The 24807-nt window shown below is 37.3% G+C and overlaps 1 protein-coding gene across 6 annotated transcripts in view; it reads right to left on the reverse strand.

Moving 5' to 3' along the window:
* Positions 1 to 1469: 1469 nt before the first annotated feature.
* Positions 1470 to 24807, reverse strand: part of DGKH (diacylglycerol kinase eta) — a 157285-nt gene continuing 133947 nt past the window's right edge. For 5 of the 6 annotated variants that reach the window (XM_075199767.1, XM_075199766.1, XM_075199765.1 and 2 more), the window contains 7 exons: positions 24231 to 24397; positions 20158 to 20263; positions 18322 to 18414; positions 17573 to 17692; positions 16283 to 16391; positions 12909 to 13039; positions 1470 to 6060 (listed from right to left, as the gene is read on the reverse strand). In XM_075199767.1, coding sequence (XP_075055868.1) covers positions 5971 to 6060; positions 12909 to 13039; positions 16283 to 16391; positions 17573 to 17692; positions 18322 to 18414; positions 20158 to 20263; positions 24231 to 24397 — 816 coding nt within the window. In that variant the 3' untranslated portion in view covers positions 1470 to 5970. The remainder of the gene's footprint in view (positions 6061 to 12908; positions 13040 to 16282; positions 16392 to 17572; positions 17693 to 18321; positions 18415 to 20157; positions 20264 to 24230; positions 24398 to 24807) is intronic. The other variant, XM_075199768.1, reaches the window with a different exon arrangement.

Below are 24807 nucleotides of genomic sequence, written 5' to 3' on the forward strand. Positions count from 1 at the left end.
AAACCTGATGGGTAATTCTGATACTGCCGTTTATTATCTTCTCCCCCTGTAAACATACCTATGGTAAACACTGCATGTCTTTATATCAAGAATTAGGAATGTTTTTGTTTTTAATTGAGAGCGCTTCCTAATTATATTGGCAGTGTTAATTTAAAAGGCACTGTAGCAGATACCCTATTTCTCTGTATACAAAGCGGCAGGTCCTAGGTATATAGCAGATAACAGCTTTAGAATTGGTCACAAGTGCCAGGATTAGGTACATATTGCATTAAATATGTACAGAATCAATATAAAATTATCGAACACTTTGTGAAACAAAATCTTGAATGTCTTACTTGTAAGACTTTGTGTTATGTCATCAGGGAGGAAAGATTCCCAGATGTACGAGCAATCGAAGACTAAACTTTGGTAAAGTTGCTTACACATCTGGACCTTTTACAGAGCAATCTGCTCCATTATACTCGATGTCCCAACATCTGTTTTTCAATATCTGTGTTCAGTTTTCTTTATTAGACTGGAATTGCACAAGATGTCTCACTATTCCATTGTCTGCATACAGAAACACGTTTTGTTGCACTATCTTCCATGCACATTGACTAGCACATGATTATTTCACTAATTATAATTGTACGCAACTTCTTTGGGAACCAAATTTTCTGTCTAATACAAACCTACAAGCAGATCCCTTCAACCAACCAAAAAAACCCAAACTTCCCAGGTATCCATGTATTGCATAGCACATTCTATTAATCAGAGGAGAGGTATAACAATGTATAGCCTTTATCAGTCTTTTGGGGGTCTCCGTAATATAGGCACAAGTCGTCATAATAAGAAAACACACTTGTAGCAGCAGAGATGGCATATTAAAGGAACCATGAACCTAAAATACAAGTTTCCTTACATAAGGGCTACTAATAGTCACAAAGAAACGTTGCAGTAGTTTATCCAGGGGAAAAAAAAAAATCTCCTTAAAAATAATGTCCTTAACAGGATATTTATGTTAATTTATTTTGCTTATTTATATAGTGCTAATCATATTACCCCGTGTTGTCAAAGACTGGGATCGATTTGGTCAGAAGCCAATTGACCTATCAATAGGTTTTTGGACTGTGAGAGGAAACCCACGAAAATATGGGGAGACATGCGTACTATTTGGTTGAAATAGCTGATATCAGTATATAATAGCTTGTATTCAACAGCAGAATAAAATATAATAATAAACATCTCGTTGCAAATATTTTAAAATGTTTGAATTCCTTGAGACAAATATTAGTAGCTATTTTATAAAAGGTAACTTTAAAGTTAGATATCAAATGACAAAGCAGAAATACATCAAACGAGCAGCTACAGATCAGTCTACACTTCTGGTAAAAATTGATGTTAAGTGATAAAAAAAAATCTGGTCACACACAGACAACAATTTGCTCTAAAAAACACTTTGTCATTAAGATGCTTTGAAAAAAAAAACAAAAACCCCAAAACATCCAAATATTAAGGGGCATATTTAATTAGTTGCGATGTACGGAGAAACATCGTAGCAGCGAACGTTTCCCAGTATTACGGTACCTCAACATAGCGGATTTCTCCTCGCCCCCCCTCCCTTCCCTTGGGGTGAGGGGCAGGAGAAGAGAAATCCGCAATGTTACATCGCTGCGGAGCACCTTCGTGACTCTCAGAGGCACTCTGCATTGAATAGGTAGTCATACAATTACTTAGCCGCATACTGAGTTGGCTGCAATTAAATCTAGGTAACTAAGTGGATTATAAATCCTAGATTGGAAAATGTATTGGATACAACTGAGTCTATCCCACATTGTGCAGGCTGTAGATCACAACTAGTGAACTATGGAAAAAGATGTGTGTGGCCAGTTATTACTTATTTATACATTAATGCAACATGACAACCAGATTATTCATTAAATGACTACACCAAGGATGTGAATGATGCGAAGAATGAAACAAAAACAGAGCTCACAGCTACAACATGAATCTACCTGGCACCAGGCTGAACATGCAGAGCATGCTTGTACTAGTTGTACATCAGCTGGAGGTGCCAGCAAAGAGCAGACATGTCCGATTCTCCACCAGGTTTCACTTCAGGCTATTACTACCATAACATATACCAGGTTATAGAGTATAATCTAGGTAAAACCACTCATTATTCAATCTATTCAAAGTATTAATTAAATTAGAATTTCAGTCAAACTGAAAATTAAGTCACAAGTGGAGATTAGTGTACCAATTGATCCCAAGCTTGGGTCCAGCTGTAATGGATCAGATATGCACTCCTCCTTCCTATTACTGTCTGGTTTGTTGATTGCCCTCCTTTGTAAACGTCTCATTTATGCAAAGGGAAAGCTCTCACAGAAGGGCATCAGCAACAGAGCAGTCAGTTTGATAAAGGCCCACCACCCTAGGAGAGGTGAGCGCATTGCTGAACCATAACACACAATGGGGACCCGTTTAATTGGTGGGAAGACCAGATTCTGGGCAATTACCATTATAGTATTATAGGAGAACTTTTTGAATTACACCTAAAACACAGATTTGGAAGCTTTGGATCCAGTGAGCCGCTTAAATCATTAATACAAAATCACTTGGCAATACACATGCAGATGTCTCATCAAGCTGATCATTCATTGACCTTTGTAATGTTTAAATAACACTTTCTTCTTCCGCTAAAGCAAAGCTGGAAGTCATATTCTAGTTTTAAAGCAAACTTGGAGGAGATAATGCGGTTCTTCACATTCCGTTAGTTTAGCTTTCTACTACTTTGCAGGTTTTGACCTCCACAAGGTATAATTTTATACATGCTATACCAGAGTTAGCACTGCATTGACCAGTTGTGGTAGTACACAGCAGGAAAAGGGGATATTCTCCCAAAGTCAAAAGGCAACTGTCCTGTCCATTAGACAACAAAACAACAAGGTGTAGTTGTCCAATATTGTAAAAACCCTTTACAATTTCTTTCAATGCCAAGGATTACCAAGTATAATGGGTGGCATCTTTTGGTTGTAAACGTCACTGGCACATATAGGCATAATAATAGCAAAGGTGCCATTGTAATTAATTTCCCAGATATGATGAAAGTAAGGGCCAAATTCTTCTAGTGGCAGCGGCAGTAAACACCACAAGCTAAAAACACTTCTACCTCCCCCTGTATAAATTAAGCTGGGATTAGTAAAAGTAAGTTAATGATAGCTCAGAATAAATAATACCAGCTAATTCAAATTTTGTGAGGCAACACTAATTTATAGTAAAATGGTATAAAGCAAAATGCTCAAATATCAACACTGAAAATTAACATCCAAGAAACAAAAAAAAATAATATTACTTACATTTTCATAAAATTGTTTATACAGTGCTGAAACATAATATACAAATATGCAGATCAACTGCACAACAGTGAGATATTTAGATGTCAAACAGATACAGTATTAAAGTAGTGCACTGGTAACTTTCATTTTTCTGGTTAATGTATAAATATTGCACAAAGATTTTCCTGCTTTTCCAGAAAACAGTCATTCTAATACGCAAAATCATTCATTTTGGAGGGGACAACATATAGAAAACACAATTTGATTGGAAAATATGCAGTGTTTCTCTGACAATATATAAAGACATAGACTTTTTTTTATATAGGTAAAATGTATTAAAATGGGGCGAAATCTACATTACAAAAATGACCAAGACAAAGTATTAATGGACTGCCAGATATTTGTAATTTAACACTTTATGACTAAATACCAGTGCTAAAACGATAGAATATTAAGCCGTCATACACTGCATCTGTTTAATAGGCAAGCAGCTAGATGTACCAATTGCACTTCCACAATACATAAAGTATTGTACTTGCAATTTTATCTATATTTACTAGTCTTATAAGTACAGTGTTTTATATCATTATCTATTGATAATAAGGCTGGAAAATACAAAGGGTTATCTATTTGATAAGTTGTTTCCCAGTCACAGCTATGCCCTTAGTGCCACTGTCAAAGCATTTACTTCAAGTGCACCCACACACAATGGAGGCAGCCATTTTTACACCAAAGCAATAGTCATGAGAAGACAGCTTATCAGCTCCATAGGTACAAGCGACATCACTGATGCATTTAGCACACCAGTTCCTGAATGGATGTGTTGTAGCCTCAAGAATATGGAAAAGCCCAGAAATGGTTTGCTTCAATTGATTGTAAGGATGACCACACACTGTACCATCATGTCCCTCAGCCTGAACACCCTGTGACAGGATAGGATATCTGGCTGTTTTATCAGGAGTCAAATAGCCCAATCACTCCCAGTATACACTGGGGCCTGTTAGACCTCTTAGAAGATGGCTGCACACACTAGCTATAGTGGCCATCATCTGACTGCATTTAACAACATGTTTGATAACGATCTGATTGATTTTAAATCACATCAACAAATTACTTTTTTTTTGGGTGACACAAGATACAATATCAGGCAACTGGCATGTGTACCCAGCTTAAATGGCAGGTGCACTTCAAATTGGCATTCCTGTGATCTGGTAACTCCCAAACACCATCTGCTTTAAATAGCAAATCTCTGAAGAAATAAAAGTCAGAACAGGTGTAATGAAGGGCCAGATGAGGGCGACAGTACCGCTTACTGAGCGGCTGAGTGTTAAATAAAAATAGCCATAGTCTGGCGATTTCATATAAAGGGGCAGTGCATAATTGCATAAAAGTTAAATTAAATTTTGATTACATGTTATAAAAGGCAAAGCTTGACTGTATGCGGAAATTGGCATGTCAAAAGGTTTGCAAATAATATACCTGACACGGATGAAAATAATATACCTAGATGATACGGATGAAAAATGTTATCGGAATGTAAAAGATTGCCTAAAAACCCAGAGGGGGCTTCCATACAAAACACGGCAAAGAGGAGTGTAGCACAAACACCATGGCCTCCCTGTGGGGTGTATATGCTACCATACAGCTGCTAGATCATTTTTATTTTATCGCTACTCTCAGGTTTGTTGCTAAATTTCCCTAATATCTGTAATATATATCTAAAATGATATAAGGCATTGGAAAATCAATAGTCCTCATGAATTTCCAAGATAATTAATTTTGTGAGGTAACTATCATTTTTGATACGCTATTTGTATCCATATCAATAACGAAACAATAATGACTAGCTATAATAAATATGTTGAACATACATAATGCACAGAATTTTCTGAAGACACATGGCACATAGGCTACATGTTCACATCCACAAATCCCCCGTCACTGAACACAATCATGCAAAAATATACAACAACAACAAATAGAAAAGTGCCTTGAACCAACAGACACGTCAGTAGTAATAAATTAAACCTTATTAAAATCAATATAAAAGTTGTTCAAGTTTTTTGTTTTTTTTTATATCTTTTTCGTATCAGATATGTCATGCAACTAAAATACAATTTCAACAGGCACTCCATGCATTTTAGATTGCACTCACTTTATACAAAGTGTTTTTTTAATCACACTCCTTGGCCAGTGAATGAACGGTACCTAAGGCAGCGTGAACCAAGACTACCTAATCAGGCTTGGCTCAATTGCATTTTGGCCTTCCCCGGTATTTGGAAGTCTGTGTCTCATACAAGCAAGCTAGGTAACTATTTGCCATAAAATGATATGTTGTCACTATTCTGATGACACTTATTACTGTGCCGTCTCCATCAGAGGTTAGATTTGTTTAACCAGCGCAATCATTTCTGAACAAGTAAAACCATATATGTTTCAAGCTGTGCAGAACCAATGCTTTCAAAACTGTTTTGCTTCTTTTGGCACCAAACTGCTAACTCAATAACCAAACTAGCAAAACTTCAGAATTTGCCCCGCCAGCTGTATATAATTGCTTACTCATTCATACAGCAAACTAAAACAGCACAGTGCCACTGAACAACTGTGAGCCGCCGTCCAAGCCTTGCTCCACATAGGGACACCACCAATGCCTTCACGCCTCAGTTAAAGATGTATTTCTGCAGAGTTCCTTAATTCCCTGTAGAATTCGCTTCATATGACCCACTTTCATTATCCCCAGATCCTGCAAGGAAAACCGAAGAATTACTCCAAGCCATTTAAAAAGAAAAAAAAAAAAAATTATGTTTGTTGGCATATGAGGAAACATCACAGACAATTCATAAACAACTAGCAAAATCAAGGTTAAGCTTCCCCAAAATATTGCCTCAGTCACTTCATGCACTGATTATATTGACACATCTTCGTATGACACCTGAGTTATCTGGGATATTTTACTGTATAAGATATTTTCAGCTTCTCCTGCAGTGAATACACAGAAAAAACTTGTGAGATGCTGAAAATAAAGCAACTAGTATTTTGTCGGCTGTTATGTTGGTTTCTTGATGTGTTTTTGTACTTGTATGTGTATAATGAGCAGTCTGGGCTGTGCATTGTTTGTAAGGGCCCATTAGGAGAGGAAATGGCAGTAAATGAAGACAAACGGTTCTATTTATAGACAAGCTATGTCCAGGGATAAGTGTCATGGTGACAGAACAATGCAAGCTGATGAGCATTCAGATGATGGCTTAGTCAATGGGAATAAAAAGGTCACTGCATGATGGAAGCATTATTATGGTACAGATAAGATACAATTATGCTGATAAGATACAAGTGTGTTATGGCACAGAAACATTTATTACTACTGACAAAGCAATGGAGAAACATGCATTTACATTCAGTAAGTAGATAAGAAAAAGCTTTTACAACTTTGGAAATGAACATGGCAAAGCTTTCAGCACTCTTAACAGGATGTATAAACCCAGTTTGTTGGTGTCAAGCAGCACAGAATATACAGGATACATTCCTTGTTCTACTTAAGTAGCACTGGTTCCCACTATAGGATAAGTCTGGATCTGCAGGTCAGATAAGACATTGTACTGGATTGGTTCTAATGTTACCCATCGTGACAGCTTCATTTAGTCAGCTCTCTAGCGCCATCTCATCACCAGTGCGGTTATCATTTGCTGCACGGCAGAGGCCAGGACCGTGTCATTAGCCATTCTCCTCTGACAGAATGAATTACTCAAACTTGCTTCAATATCAGATGTAGGCAAATGACAATATTTGAATCTGTCACCATCTCTAGACTCCTTCACAGTGTGTCTCTAAGCCACTTCCTCCCTTTATGCAACACACAATTTTGCAAACAGAACTACTAATGTTTTCTATCTCCCAATACCGCTTATACAGCACCCTTCAACTTTTACAGACTTTGCACCAATCTTCCAACTTTTAGCGCTTACTCCAAACACACCTCTGTAGAGAGGCTTAGCCGATTTCTTATAAATTAGTGTATGACAATGGTTATTAAATCTTCCTCATGAACCAGGAGATTGGAAGATATTGAATAGGACCCTAATCTTCTGTCTGTTACAAGTTTGTGTGAATACCTACATTAAAATTCTAAAGGATAGTGGCGCTATATAAAAACCAGTTAGCAAATAGTCAGGTACAGTGTACACAGAATGAAATAGAGAGCACACAGCATGCTACGGTTTCCAGTTTCCCTACAGTTTATACAACCAGTTGAAAGTTAAGAATTTCATTCCGGTGAACCAGCAGTATATTTCTCCTGGCTACATGGACTGGTTTGTACACGAGAAATGCTGCATGAGATATTAAAGACTCTAAATGACCAAATAATTCACTTGAAAGGCAACTTTTTTCGGTAGATTTAAAGGTTTCCCCAGAAATTCACACAACTAGAAAGACTATCTTTGAGACAAAAGTTACAAATGTACATTACCGCCACCAAAATACTTTCTGTAACTAAACATACCGTAAGTTTAAATAGAGCTTTGCATGTAGTGCTGTGCCCACCATAGAGGAAAGAGAATGCTGTGAAATATGTTCCCAGTACTGAGGAAATGGACATGGGGCATGTACTGACAGTGACATAATCATAGATAAACCACAGTGTAGACATGAATGAACAAACCCTCACTTATCACTTTAACCAGTTTTTGCATGAAATTAAACATAGTGTTAATGTAAGTAATTATAAGATGGGTAAAACAAGAAACCATATAAGATGTATCCTGTTATATTCTAAACTATTTAAAATTTAACTAGACACATTAATATGTAGGAAGGGGGGGGGGGGGGTAACAAAATCTAACGTAGCTGCTACTTTTACTAAATAATCCAAAAAAAATGGAAAAGGACGAGACGCGATGTCTGAAAGTTCTGAACTGGTGCAAACGCCATGTCCTTTCACAGAATAAAAATAAATGTGCACCCTTATACAAAGAAACACGCCCCTAAAAAACAAAAAAGTGACCTCTCCAACCCTTTAACAACTTTCAATAATCTTTCTCTGCAAATGAAATTGTATTTCTCCTCTGGTCTTCAAAACTAGGTGCTCCGTGTCACTGCTTCCACCGGCCGCAGCATCTTTTCAGCAAACGTAACCATCTTGCTCTTCCCACCCATCGAGTTTGGGGGAATCTAGGTGCACCAGTGCAGATCAAGGCATAGGCTTTAGTGCTGTAAACTAGGTTTACTGTATTCAGCAGAATATGCAATATACAATCCAATAAATTAAAATCATGTAAAGGCGGTGAAGCCATTAAAAGAGCGCTTTACTAGCAGAAACATGGTCAGGAGAACGTCTATATTAGGACTTGTTGTTCATCTTCTGTGTGTACAACATTAAAGTATAACCACCACCTTGTACTTTGTCTCTAACAGAGCATTAGAAGTAACACTTCCATGCAGTACAGGGCATTCCCAGAGAACAGCATTGTATAAAGAGTGTTACCACTTCTGATCACCGCATGTAATGGCAAAATTGAAGCAAACACTTAAACCACAAAGTGTGTGTGTACAGGTCCCTTCGCTTTCTTTATATTTTATTAACACCAAAGCCTGGACAGTAGGCTTTAAGAATACCTGTTAAACGCTTGTAATTAATCCATGTGTGAGAAGGCCTTCAACACACAGGACAGATAAGTGCAGCCCATGTATGGCCTATTCTATTTGTACATGACCTCGGATTACATACTTATAATAGTTACAATTTGCAATGTTTCTATTGAACCTGTCTCTTCTTGTGTCCCACTTGAAAACTATAGAAATATTGACATGATCACATACAGAATGTGACACAAATGGATAACTGTATGAAAAGGATGAGAGAAAAAAAAATGGAAACAAGTTCTGCCCTAAACAGGTAATTTGTAGGCTATAATCCTGTAGCTGCTGCCATTTATCATAAAGGAGAAATACCTCAGCGATGCAGGAATAACCCACCCATTGGTACAGTGACAATCAGTACAGGAGGAGTGACTTTGGCACATACTGTAACGGCCGCTGAAAACTAAAAGGAACCCTATATGACAAGCCAGTCTATTGTGTCGTGTTTTAGTAACAGCCGTACGTTTTATACAGGAGCCCATGGCAAGGATGACACTGCTGCAGCTGTCATATTATGTACATTAGCAATGCTGCAGGTAAGTAGTACTTCTAGTAGCTATAGACAACATAGCCTGCTATAACTTAAACACTGAGGTAGCTGCAGTTACAATATACAATAAATTACAAAGGAGCACGTTTATACATTATCATATGCAAGCGATTCTAATATATGAAGTAGCTTATGGAAATATCTGTATGATACGATCATCTGTGATTTGATCATTTCAGAGTTTATTAGGAAGGTTTGTGTATTATAAAGAATAATGTGCCCCCTACTGTAAGTTATGGTCACTGCAGTGATCTGTGCTTTCATGCCTTGGTATTCAGCAGCATAATAGTCTTATGGAGTCACTATTTATCTGCACAATAACCACTGTACACAGTACAAACCCCCGAATTGATAGATTATTATGATTATAGGTATGTATGTGAAAACCTTACACACATATACATATATATATATATATATATATATATATATATATATATATATATATATACACATACATACATACACAGGTAGTGGACAAAAAAATGGAAACACATGGGCTAAATGAGGGATACCAATCATATTGAATACAAGGGTTTCCACAGACGTAACCCATGGACAGATTCCCAGCGTGGTCGGCGTCATGTATAAAAAGGATGTCTTTAGTTATGGCTAGCATGGCTGCAAAAGGTGATCTCAGTCATTTTTGAAGAAAGGTGATTGCTGGGTTGTGTTTAGTGACCAGACCGCTGCTAATGCTCTATGAGCAACAGTGTCCGAGGTGATGTCAGCAGGGAACTGTGGGAAAAGTGCAGATTTCAAAATTGTGATTTTCATGCATTCATTTGACATGCAAAACAGCATATCATGTGGTGTGAACAGACAGTGTACTAAACGGTCACATGAGAACTCCACAAAGCAGGCTACCATAGTCTGTGTACAGTACATAAATCTCCCATCACACCGGGCAATGTAAGACCACAGGCAATGGGCAGTCAAGCAGTGGAGTAAGGTATAATATTCGGATGAACCTTCCTTCACCATCTTCTTGACAAAAGGACGAGGGCACCTGTAGCATCATTGTAGAGACCTTTATAGCCCCGAGTGCTTTTCCCCCAACAGTGAAGAGTTCTGTTGGTCCCATATGTTCTGGGGGCACACTTCCTGATCATCTTCACCCCATGGTGCATCGTTTCTTTCCTGTTGAGGGTCTCTACCAGACTGGGGTAGCCCAGCGGTTTGATAAGTATCACACGGATGTAATCCAGGCATCATGGCCTTCTTAGTCACCAGATTTGAACCCAAATGAGCATTTATGGCATATTTTGAGACTATACCCAAGACAGCGTTTTCCACCGCTGTCAACTTTTTTGGATGAACGATGTAGCCTCCGCCCTGCACAATTCTAGAAGTCTGCATACTCCATTCCATGGCACATCCAGGTTGTACTGCCCAAAACATGGCAGTCCAGCGTCATATCAAGTTACTTTATATTGGCCTTTCAATTTTATTGTCCCCTACCTGTGCACTCATTTTTTATTATATACATATATTTTTTTTTTTTTGCCTAGTTTATATTTTATAACCCTAACATTTAGAAATGCTACCAAAAGAAAGCCCTTCCACAAAAACAAACTAAAATAAAAATAAAAATCACTGACACCCAAGCAAGACTGAGTCAGATTTTTAGAGTTTTTGCTATGTGCTGGTTAAACAATGATATGAGTGGTCACGAGGTGACAAATTAACTTTGTAATTAAGGGGTTAATAAAAAAAATATGTGGGTTTTTATGTATATCTGTGCACTTGTTTGAGATTTGTCATCTTTACTCTTTATGCAATAAGTAGAAAAGTTTGAGTAAAACCCTTCAATGTGGACTTCTGTAAATATACCATTATAAGCCCACAAACATGCATTATCAAACAGCAATGACGAACTGTGCATCTCACTTATGATGCTGGTCAATAGTGCAAAATAATAGGCAGTGTCATGTCAAAAGGTAGGTTTGTATTTTAATAGTAAAAAAACAGAGTGCAGGAGTTAAGTCTAAAACAAAGCACTGCCATCTGCTATGAATTATATGTATATTAATATGACAGACTTTCCTTTAGATACCTCCAAATAAATCTAGTATTTAAGCACCTCTGTCCCACCAAATCTGGTATAATTGCTAGTAGTCTAGTACAATGTCGATAGGCAGACGACCAAAAGCATTGTCTTAATAAAGAACAAGGAGGACATTGCTCAACTAAATATAAAGTTTGTATAGATCTCAATAAATCGTAGCAGTAGCTGTAGTGGGGAATAGTGCAGCAGCCAACAGCGCTGTGCGGAGCCGTCAGACAAAATATGTTCGGAGAAGCTGTGGCTCAACATTCTCCTGGTTGTTGCGGATGTAGAATCACCCACTGCAGGGGGCAGAGGGTGTATCGTGTGCAGGTCTAATAGCTCCGCCTTCAAAGAGCTCTCTACCAATCAGCCACTCTATAAAAGATGCCGTGTGCCATAGCTAATGGTTCAGGAAATCAACATAAGCTACACCTAACACAGTCATGGATAATATTAAATATGTCTGGTCCTGGCATGACCTCTGGACACTTCTGCCAGGCTGTGCCTATAATGAGGACAGCATTAACTATGGTTATATGAGGTTCTCCGTATAACATGAAAGAAAGTAACCAAGTACTGCCCGTGAGTAGTATCTAGTGACATAGCAGGACATGATCTGCAGCTTGCTGAACAGAGCCACCACCACTACCCATTGTGCTACTTTTTATGTATTCTTTAATCTGCAGAGATGATGTCCACAGGAATACAGACTTTGTTTTTTTCACCAATCTAGCAGCAGTCAGTTTACTATTTCACTGTGTACTACTCAAAGCAAGCAATGTAAATGCTTATTTGTAGTCTGTGGATAAGGTGTAATGGTGGTTGTTGCTTCAGTATCGGTAATAACCAGCCCCAGTCGCATGAGATGCAGGAGATGCAGGAGAATGTCAATGCAGGAATAAGGCCGAAAACGTCAAGTTATAACCTAATAGGGATAAATTATTTGATTGAGAAAATTTGCTCTAAATTAAAGCATTACATAAAAGACAATAACATTCTGATTTGCCACCTTCCACACTGATCCCATTTTATCTGAAATATTGCTCAATTTTCGCTTTTGTTTTTTTTAGCATAAAACGCAGGTTTTGTATAAATTAGTTTATACAGCCAGCACATACAAGTGTATTATTCAGTACAAATCACACTGATGGCTGTAAATATCGCTGATGTTTTAGGCTGCAATTGCAGTGTAACACACAAGGGAGTGCAGGCCACAGAACAGTGCACATTAGTTTACAGAGAGATTGTCAATTAAGCCAAGCTACAAGCACATAACAAGAGGGGGACAGGAAAGAGGTTTTAATTCCCACAAGAAGGAAAAACGTAGAGAGTGGAAAAAGTAGCACAAAGGAAATACCTTAAGATCTCGCCTTTCCAGATGTACTAGCTCTGAACCTCGGATGTCATGACGGATGAAGATTTCTTTGTACTCTCCCATACTGAGCAGATCCAGCCAAGCTGCAACTTCATCTGTGCCCCATTTTTGAACTACCAAAGTTAAGAGCAAAACCCCCTTAATTTGTACATGCACAAATGCATAACAAGCATAGGTTAGGCCAAAGAGTGGAAAACAGAAATGCAGTGCTAGCAAAGGGAAAAGAGAAAAGGTATCACCTTAACAGATCTTATGGTTTGATTTCTTGTGCATGCAGGTTAAAATCAACAATAATTCAAACAAATGTCTGTACAAGGACTGGGTTCGTTGCTTTGCAGCCGTGCTTTCAGCTTCATCTCCCACCCAAGCATGTTTTCTAGCAATACTAAACCTTCCGTGAAAGGAATTTGCGCTACAGTTAGGATCAGTGGTGCAAGGTATTAATCTAGTCTACAAAATTTCATCAATAAGAACAGCATTGTACAAACTTTAAGTAACCAATTTCTTCTATATTTCACTCAGGTTGTAAACATTAAAATCAGTGTTATGACATACAGATTATGATATTAGGTTATCCACACACACATTACAGCATTACTAGTAAGAGCAGGGAGGAGGCACTCAGGTCTTATGATAGAACGCTTGTAAGTGCTTAAAACATAGTACTATCAATACTCGTTATCTTTATAATATGTGTTAGCTAGAACTGAGAATACTCGTTATCTTTATAAAATGTGTTAGCTAGAACTGAGAATCCGTATCTTTTGGTAAGAAATTACATTCATTTAAAGTCTGAGCTGCATGAAATCTGTCCTCAGTAATACCTAATGAAATATTAAAAAATAAATACAAAAATGAAGCTTAGGTAGCTGTTCAGCATATAAAAGCACAATTTCCATGTCAGAAGGCCGTCTATTTGTGGCCCGTTCTGGGAGAACTACATAGGGCAGAACTGTACCTGACAAACATATATTCTAGCGAGTCCATGGGGGCTGTAAGATTACACTATAAAATATAGGTTTGGATTTGATAAGTATAATCCCAGGCTGTGAGCAGTCTTTTAACACTGAAATGGGTTCTTGTTAATACATTGTTATATAATATGCACACTGGCAATATACATCCTTATGGACAATTTAAGCCAATTTACAAATAGAACAAAATGGAATAAAAGGTTGCTATTAGGCAGGCCTAAAACAGAGTTTTACAAAAGAAACAAACAAACAGCAGACAGGTTAAGTATTCTGGTACCTGGTTAGCTTGGTTATAGTATTAAGGTTATTGCGGATCAGCATTTTATGGACTTGTATTGTATTATAGTCGAATGGCAGTTTAATCGCAATCAATTTACAATACAGGGCACAAAACACTTATTAGTACTCCAAGTGGAGAAGTGTTTTGGGAGGTGGTGGTGGTATGTCTTCTAACAATGGCCGATACAGTTTAAGTTAGCAGTGTTTTTCCATTCCTGCTGGAGCTAAAAAAGCTTGCGGTCCTAAACCAATTGTTTGGAGGGAGCAGGGACAACATAATCTCTTATCCTATCCTATGAACACCACTGGCTGGGGCTGCATACAAAGTCCATCCTTTGCCAAGTTCCTAGTCCACACAAATCTGCTCACCTAAATGAATATTCAATAAACAAGGAATTTAGAAAAAAAACAACCTATTTATACATATACTCTTCTATTATAATATGAAACACTTTTTGTTGGCGTCTTAAAATGTAGCATTACTATAGGTCTCCCAACGATCCAGAATTTTGCATGACAGGCTGAACTCCTGGAGGCCGATTACAGCGTGGCCTCAACTTAATAAGTGCAGTTAGGTGGAATCGGAAAGAGAGGACAAGTTCGTCCACATTTTTCAATCACGAATGTTATAAACATAAATGTAAGGACAGGCCATAAAGAACATCTATCTTAACCCAAAAACGTTTGTCTTTTATTTTGAGTCGAGTTCTTCTTTGAGTGGCATTCAGCATATTAAGCTAAAACCAGTGCTATGATCCTCTTCTGGTCTGTGAGGACCCCCAATGCCTTCTATGGTCTGGTGTCGCTACAACTTGCCAGTTTCAGACAGGCAGCTGTATGTTGTTGATGCCTCCCCTTCCCCTAAGTGAACAGCCCACTCATGCTAATATAATCTAAGTAATGGAAGTTCACAGGGGAGGGACAATGACAACTCTGCTGTCTGCCTGACACATGCAAGAAAAAATAATAGTGGTGTCTGACTGACTGAGGCTTCAGGGACCGGCCAGGCCAGGTCAGGAAAGCTGCACCACAAGTCATACTACATATTTATGTTTAGCATGCTACATTTTAAGCTTGGGGTTTCTCTTTTAAAATAATGAGTCCCTTATTATTTAAAGTTTTTTTTTTTTTTTTTATGAAAATGAGTGAAAATTTAGTATTAGCAGAACTATCCTGTTTAGTATGTCTTTGTATTTAAACTAGTACAGAGAATGGACTGTGGTCTTTCATTCTGCACTGAGACCACATGTGTGGTACGAGTATTTGTGTAACATTAATAATCATGAGCATAAACAAGATTCATCAAAATAGTGCAGCCACTGACTTCTCTCTCTCAGTGACCAATCAGAATCGGGCAGGTGTAGTGATTTGTCTTGTGCTGTGTAATACAATTATCCAATTAACAAAATGGATTGGATATATTAGCTGAGTATATTAACAGAACAGTACAGTTTAGCTCTGTGACCACTTCTGACTCATGCCAGTATTGGTGTAACAAATTCCAGCAGAAAGGCCCAAATAAAATGATAGACTATGTACACCATTTACTAAAATGTCAACAAGCCCCCATGTCTTATTTTAATTTTGAGGCTAGTGAAAACGTAGTTTAATAATGTAAATGTCTTGATTCAAAATCTTAGAAACAGCAAAAACTAATGCAGCAATGAACGTGCCAGGTGTTTTTTTAAAAAATAAAAATAAAATAAAATAAAAAAAATCAGCCTCCTCTCTAGAAGTTCCTCCATTTCTCTGTTGAGACATTCTAAGGATCTCAATTCAAATCCTAATGCACACACAGGAAATTATTTTTCTCCGAATTCCATAGTTTACTGTTCATAAAGTTGAAAGTGCTAAAGAAACCTGTTCTCCTCCTTTGATCACAATGTATCCACTAACTTTATCACTGTGATTCTGTGCAGCCGCCGGATATAATATCAATCTATAAGTAGAATCTACACTTCCACGGTAAAATACAACTCAAGACAAATAACATGCTAAACCAGTAAAAAGAGTTGCCATTACGTGTACTGTTTTTACCACAAGAGACTTTATAAGTATACAGTGCTATAGGCTTCTACACTACTAGGACTGGCTGACACATACCAGGTTGAGGGCTGGTTTTATGCTTTTGAACCTTCTCCTTTTTAAACTTTGGCACTATACGAAATACTGTGCTTCTACTGTTCCTTTTTGTATATTCCAGAGGAGCATCCTGTTTGAAAAGAGAAAAAAAATATCACTTATTAATATTAAGGTTAGCGCGCACAAAAAAATCCTAGCAATAGCAGGGCATGCAACGCAGACATGTGATTATTTAGTATTGAAACACATTCTGTATTCTTAAAGCTGCAATCCCACATATATTATTCTGGACTACCGTGACAGCATCTTCTAGCATTAGTAGCAGGCTGAAGAAATAATGCAAGGGAAATGGGAAATTCCAACATTCTTCTTATAACCGGCCACAGTGAAATACATTAAAAAAAATACACCTGATTTCTTTCATGAGATATCTACTTCAAAGAAATAAAATCAAGCAATCTATCCATGATCCATTACACGTGACCCATTTACTCTCCCAACATATGCAGTGCTTATTATTGCCAAACTATTAATATATACATATCTAACCTTAAAAATGTACTTCAAACTGATTTCTGTCAGGTGGAACATTAGATAACTCAAAACAAACTTAATGAACACTGGTAAAACAGTATACATGTTAGTGGTTATTGGGACAATGGCTAAATTTGCAACGTAAATATTACCTAATCTACAGATTAAAACACACAAAAATCTTTTGGACATCGGCATACAAATATAAATATTGGGGATATGGCTTGATTTTAAAAACTTTGCTTTGGAATAAATTGTGGATGACAGGATGACTATATGCAAACTAGGCTTGCTCTATAGAAATCAATCCTATCTAATTACTATGTCCAGAAAGCACATTGCACAATAAATGCTAATGGCAATTATAGGCATGTAGATTATGGTCCCTCAAACTCACCAAAGTGCCCCCCCCCCCCGGAATCACCATAGCAAGCTTGATACATTACACAATTCAACTGCCCATTTTTTCTTGCTGCTATGTTGTCAGATCTGTGCTGGCTGTCCATGGAGTCTAGATTACAAAGATCACTTCCTAATTCAAATGCTGTTTTACCGAATTGCCCAAATAGACTCTTATATCTCTGGCACTTATCACCTACGATCTACCTCCAGAAGCCTACTAATGGTTCCTAACTTCAATAAGGAATCCCAGTGGTTTTCCTCCTTTTATCTAGCTTCGCTTAATCTGACAGCTGTCTTAGATCTTTCAGAAATTCTGTCATTTAACTCTACAGAAATGTTTTTAATTGGAATGCTTAAAGATTTAGGTCTACATACCTCCTCCTCATCTGGCTGTAGGACATAATATAGCCACGGAATCTCCACAAGCTTTGTTAACTCAATTTCCACATCATGCAGTGCATTGGACAAAAGTTCTTCATGATGGGCTTCCAGCTGCTGCAATGAAAACAGTATATCATTAGAAAAGTGGACAGAAAAACACCAGCTATGTGCCATCTTGTGAAGTGACTTCTGGGTTTCTGTACTGTACTCTATGCTGGAGTAATGGGAGCTGTGCTCTAATTTGGAGCTGTAATGTAGAGAAGGCTCACTAATGCTGTACTGCACACTAGCATGGCAGCTGTGCAGTATATTGGGGGTATGGGAGCTGTATGGTAGTCTTAATGCATGGCTATATTTTAAATATGTGAAGGTCTATAATATACTGTCCATAAAGATTTTAAAATATGGTATACTGGGCATGGGGCTCAATGTTGTGCTGTATTTATACGCACCATAGGGACTGTATAACAAAATATGTTGTCAAGTATTTATATATTGATGTTGAAGCTCTGAATTCACATTAAGGCCAAGGGACTCTTTATGGCACTAGATTAAAATGGGGAGAAGATGTGGCACATTTTCAAGGACCAACCTGGTAGCCAGTCTTACGAATTATATAATAGTTAAAATCCTTGCCTTAAAACTTAAAAAAACAATAATGAACATGTTCAACATCATTTCATAATGAAGCAATTGCTGACTATGTTCTTAGAAAGTACGTGCAGAGTATTTCAGGATCTTACCAGTGGGACTCTTCCGACCAAGAGAGACTCCGTTTCATTGTGCAGTGCCTTAACATTCACTGTTACCTCTATGGCAGTGCTCCTAGTGAGATTCTAGAGGAAACACGGTATTAAGTATTCCAAATGTGTTCACAAATTGTAAGGACATTTTTCATAAATTAGGTTTTAAAAGAACACCTTTATTTGTGTAAAAAAATCTAGTATTCTCTTTACTGGTTGACCAACTAATTTACCATATGTGCACTTGTCATAACTGGTCAAAACTGAATATCACTGGTGGAGAATTTGTAGGCCAATGAGTGTTCAACCCTTTAAACAGGAGAGATTTAATTGACAGATTCATAATTAAACAGACTAAGGTTACAGATGTAACACAATACATGTAATATTAAGCACACGGTGTAATGTATTTATCATACATTACCTAACCAGTGCAGGTATAAATAGAATGACAGTACATATTTATACATGTACATATATCTTCTCTTAGTAAACATTGTATGCATGAATTGTTGTATTGTCACTATATGTAAGAGTCCTCATATAGTTAAGATTTTGCAACTCATCACCGACATCAGAGAGATAAGATAAGTGACTGTTTATAAATTCCTACAAAATGTTATATAGACAGATAAGAGACCACCTAGAAATAGACTGCATATTGCACATAATTGTTCATAGTTTTACTAGAATATATAAAGATTAATATAAGCAGTAGATGTAGTGTTTCATCAAGTGATACATATCCGGGAAGAACTACACTTGGTTTCCATTGGAATAAAGCAGGGTACTGTATTTACTATCCATGCACCCTTTTCTATAATTAAAATATGGTGCTGTAATTCAGATTACACAAAGTAACCTTACGCTGTCATGGTTTACAAAACAAAAAACCAAAACACTGAAAACAAAAAAACAAAAAAAAACAAAAAACTATTTCCAGTCAAATTGGCTGGATTTCAATATAGGAAGTACAATCATAGCGCTATAATAACAGACAGTGCCACGGTTATCTTCTAGTTAGCAACAAGTTCCTGAGAGAGGCAGAAGCATGGAGTCCAGCATAAGTGAGTACTGTCTGCAGTGGAGCGATAGTGGCCCCAGAAAAGAGAAGAGATTATAAACGGGCCCTTCATAACCAGCAATACGGCCCCATAAACACACAAAAGAAGAAGTGGCATTACAAGCACACCAGCCTACTTATGTAGACATGAAAGTTAAACAGAAATATTATAAATAAAAAATGCACTTATTTTCCATGCTCCTGGACACAGCCACATAATAAAAAAAACCAAAAAAAAAACCTATTGGATTTATTTTTTAGAAGCCTTAATATTAATTATTAAACATATCTTTATTAATAGTGGGAGTGGCTCTAAGTCATATACGTGAAACTGAAGTGACATACTGAGAGTGTAGTTAGGGTTGTACCACTTATGTGGAGGGGTGCACACAATCTGTTGACAGGACACACAGCAGGCATGCTCTTGCCAGTACACGGGATGATCCCTCTGATTGGTATCTGAATATATAAACCTGCCCACAAGATGGACTAAAATTCAAGCAGGAATATCAAAAAATGAATATAAAAAGTAACACAACAGTTGTAACAAGTGTGTGCAGCCCATTTTTATGTACATGTTTGTTTGCTCCTATAATTGTTGACAGCATGAATGACTATGTGCTAACATTCCCATTTGGAAACTCAGAACAAATTATGTCATGGCCCTGATGCACTGAAATCATGCCCATTTATATTAGGCCATGGCTCTGAGGACTCACTGCAGGTAAGTATGAGTGACGATTTTGCATTAATGTTTGCTGTTGATGACCTACCTCTGGAAACCTGGGATTGGCTTTATTTAGTGCATGTGAGCAGGCGTTCACGGCGTGGGCCAGCTCTTGCTCCAGCAAACTGTGGATTTTTGCAGCTTCACATATTCTGGGGGGAAAAAAATAAAGGAACAAAAGTATAATTATTCTCACTTATTTTTAAGGCTCCTTTATTTTAAGGCAGTTTCTATTTCCCCGAAGTCTGTGTGGATCCTAGATTAGGATTACAACAGCAGATTTCCATTGTATTCTTAGAAAACGTCTGTTACAAAGAAACTTTACAATCATTTAACAAAAAGGTTGTTTTTATTTCACTATGGTGCTGACAGTACTGTTAGTTTAATTTAATGCTCTCTGCCGACACGGTCGCCCTAATGAACAAGTTGACATTCCTACTGTCAACATTTTATACCCAACCTATTGTAGCTATCTGTACAGTAACTAAAGTATCAGTAAAAGCAACTTGGTTAATTCTCAGTGGTGTACACTATATAATAATATACACACACTAATATATATATATATATATATATATATATATATATATATATATATATATATATATATATATATACACACACACATACATACATATACACACACACACATACAATCATTATTTATTTATGCAGCACCACTAATTCTCTGTACAGAGAACCCGCCAGTCCCTGCCGCAATGGAGCTTACAATCTAAATTCCCTAACACACACACAGACTAGGGTCAATTTGATAGCAGACAATTAAACTACCAGTATGTTTATGGAGTGTGGGAGAAAACCGGAGCACCCGGAGAAAACCCACGCGCACACATACATACACACATATATATATATATATACACACACACAAGTTAACCCGTGCATGATACTCATGCATTCTAGTCAAATCAAGCTACTTAAGGTGTTAAAAAGGTTCTTGTCATGCATTTGGGCCATAGCCCAGGCCTCAACCACCAACCACTCCCCACTGTCACCCCCGGCAACCACCAACCACTCCCAACTGTCACTTCTCCTTCAAGAAATATATATATATATTTTTTTAAAATCTTTATAAACACTTTTAACAATTAACAAATTAAAAACATCTTAGTATACCAAATTTCAGCCCTTTCTGAATTTTTTTCCCCACACACACTAAGAATTTAGTAGGTCAGTGTAAAACTCCGCCCAGCAGGTGGCGCTGCAGCTTGGTTTTATTTTTTACACACACACACACAGACAGACTAACACACGCCACTAGACATTTATAATATATATATATATATATATATATATATATATATATATATATATATATATATATATATATATATATATATATATATATATATATATATATATACACACACACACACACACTATAAATTCATGCTACAGGTAAACAATCATCAGGGTCCTGGCTTCCGTTAAAACTGCCACAAGTAGCTGTATTACATATATACGTTACTACAGAAATAGACACTTAGTCACTCCTGCAAAGACATATAGAAATTAATATATTAAAAAGATCAACAAACACTAGTACTGAAACCCATCTGTGCCCATTAAAGGTGGGAATAGACCACAGCAATAGAATGCTGTACTTTTCCAGCTAGAAAAGTTCAGCACTCACAAGAGTAGAAACGCCACAGTGGTAAATACTCCCTCCTCCTCCATTGCACAAGAGTTCTTAATCTTTAAAGATGCAGCATGCAAAAGAGTTATGATAGCACTTGATGGTCACATCGTAGCACGTGAACACGTGACACCATTTCATAGCGTTCTATGGTACGCATAACTTTGTGAAAGCAAACAGTCAAAGATAAGATGGTTACCGCCTACAAACACTGTTTTTATTTTTTAAGCCCATTTCCACCTATCAAGATAAAGGAGTTTTTGTAAATGCCAACATCCTCTTTTCCTTTGTATCTGGCAAAATTGTTGCACCATGTGCTTTCATTTGATATCTACCTAAGCAATTAACTGTATAATAAATGTGGTGCTTACACGAAGCACGGTGGCTTAGTGGTTAGCACATCTGCCTCACAGAACTGGTGTCATGAGTCTGATTCCCGACCATGGCCTCATCTGTGTGGAGTTTGTATGTTCTCCCCATATTTGTGTGGGTTTCCTCCGGCGCTGTGGTTTGCTCCCACACTCCAAAAACATACTAGTAGGTTAAGTGACGGCTATTAAAATAACCTTAGTCTCTCTTAGTCTGTGTGTGCATGTTAGGGAACTTGAGCGAGATTTCTGTACAGCGCTGCGGAATTAGTGGCGCTATATAAATAGCTGCTGATGATGATGATTTACAGATTGGTGTGATGTATATATTATATCAACTCATATATGCAATACTAATCGAGACCTTCACAAAGTCGTGTGCACATTCACTATATTCTTAAGTTACTGACATATGTAGAATGCAATACATTATTCAAGCACCCAGTTCTAATTTTCTTATTTTCTGATGTCTATTAAATGTTATAGAAAATGTATGCTCCATATTGTGAACACATCTATACATTCTGTTTGATTTAAAGCCCATTGCCTTATGATGAAGAGGAGGGAGGGTGGGTTGAGAGTCAAAGAGAAAATTAGGATGAAAGATAAAGTAGTAGTCATCTAGATAACAGAAAGTTGTGTATTTCCCACTGCCAACTTATTAAAAAAAGCAATGCCTAAATAACACCACAAGAGGTCCTCAAAGTATTACAATTAGAGTACACGGAAAGGAAACAAGGACACTAGAGAATGATCAGTAGAACGTGTATATGAAAAGGGGACGTATGAATACAGTCCAACTACAAATATAGTATACATGTCAATAGAATAACCAAGTGTGAGTGCTGTTAAAAGACCAAATTACTTGCTAAATCTGAAAAAAGTGATAAATATGTAGATTTATATAATTAAATCTTGTAAATACATTACATTATAGTAACAAGTTAATTGTCATTTGATGTGAAATATATATATATTTTGACAATACTAAAACCCAAGTCAGAAAAAAACAAATATATAATACAATACAACTGTTCAACAAATTCCACAGCTAGGTTAAAAACCAGCTGCTTGTCCAGATTAGCATACAATACAGCAGCTCTGCGCTCCATATACCATAGTTCTCTAGCCAATCTCAGACTGAATTTGAGGAGATGGTAACTAACCTACAGGTTCTTGAACAGAGAGGAAGCTAATCTGAAAGGTTATACAGACAACGGAGATCTAGGTGTGAATTGAAATAGACAACATTAACAGGAGGCATTTTTCCTACTTCTGCAGAGCTTGTATTAGACAGAATGAAGAGTTGTCTGGCACACCAGGTCCCAGAGATGAAGAGGGATATCTAGAATGCTCACAGAAGACAATGTAGGGTGGTTCCCTCATTTGCATGCTAAATGGACTGCTTGGTGGCCCTGACTGTTATTTAGACTTGGACCAGCACCAGCTTACCTTGTATTGTCACTGTACTATACCAGCCAAGTTCTCCAGAGGATTTACCATTTGTGACATACAAGTATATATGGCAGCCCCAAACACTGGGGTCAATGACACATTTATCTAGATTTGGGAGATGCAGCTTATCAGCAGATTTATCTATTCACTTAAACAGTTTGGATTCTGGTTATGGATATTTCTAGTGCTCCCCTCACCCTTCCATTACAATATTACATTACCTGGGGAAATAACAGAATGCCAGTGTAGTATGTAAACGGTTGGGGACTGGGACTAATGAACGAAGAATCTGCATATACCCAGCAGATGGTGTAAAACAGATCTTTCCTAGGTGATGCAATTATTTAATACTTAGGCTCATTTCCTTTATATAAGCTAAAGAAAAATAATATTCATTTCAGTATGTTAACAAATCATACTTGTTCTAAAAACACAAAACAAAAGTCACTTTGGTAAGTAAAGCAGTTATAGAGCTTTTTTTGATAAACCTGACATTCAGCAAAACTTTCAGTATAAGATTGAATTTTCAAAAAAGTAGAGTGTTTGTTTTAATTGTCAATACTTCATTCCTAGAAGCCTGAAGTTGTGGATGATTCAAACTCTGTGTATTCCATAGAGCCAGATATGGAGGTCACCCACCTTGTAATAAGTTCCTCTGCAGCTTGCGAGCAGAGATGAATCAGTGCGACCTCTTCATCTGAAGCCAAGTCCACAGCTTGTGGAGAGTACTGGTGAAGGCGGAGGACAGACTTACACGAATCATATTTCTGCTTGTCCTCCCAGGACTTCAAAGTGTTTTCGAAAGCCTGTCAACAAAATAATTCATAATCATAGGAATTAACAGAAAATGACCCAGTAAAACATGGCCATTTCAAATACTTCTACAACCATATACCTAGTAACACAATTGGGTTCAAAACAACAATTACGGAATATAATACTCATTAAAAAAAAACTGCTTACACTTACAGGTGCAGGTTTCATGGTTTCCAAACTTAGTTTGAGAAGAATGGTTATTTACTACTTGTGGGCAACCTTCATGAGGGGACAAGATGGGAATGTAATTCAGCAAAGTTTTAGAGAAGACTTCCGTTAGCTTTATTACAACTCGCCAACATATTACCAAGTATTGTAAATATTTCTTCTTTCGTCGCCCCTTGCTTCTCTTATGCTGGCAAGTACGGCCTAACTCATTAGCAGAAGAGATGGAAGTGGT

The sequence above is a fragment of the Mixophyes fleayi genome, chromosome 2 (genome assembly GCF_038048845.1).
Source record: "Mixophyes fleayi isolate aMixFle1 chromosome 2, aMixFle1.hap1, whole genome shotgun sequence".
Classification (NCBI taxonomy): Eukaryota; Metazoa; Chordata; class Amphibia; order Anura; family Limnodynastidae; genus Mixophyes; species Mixophyes fleayi.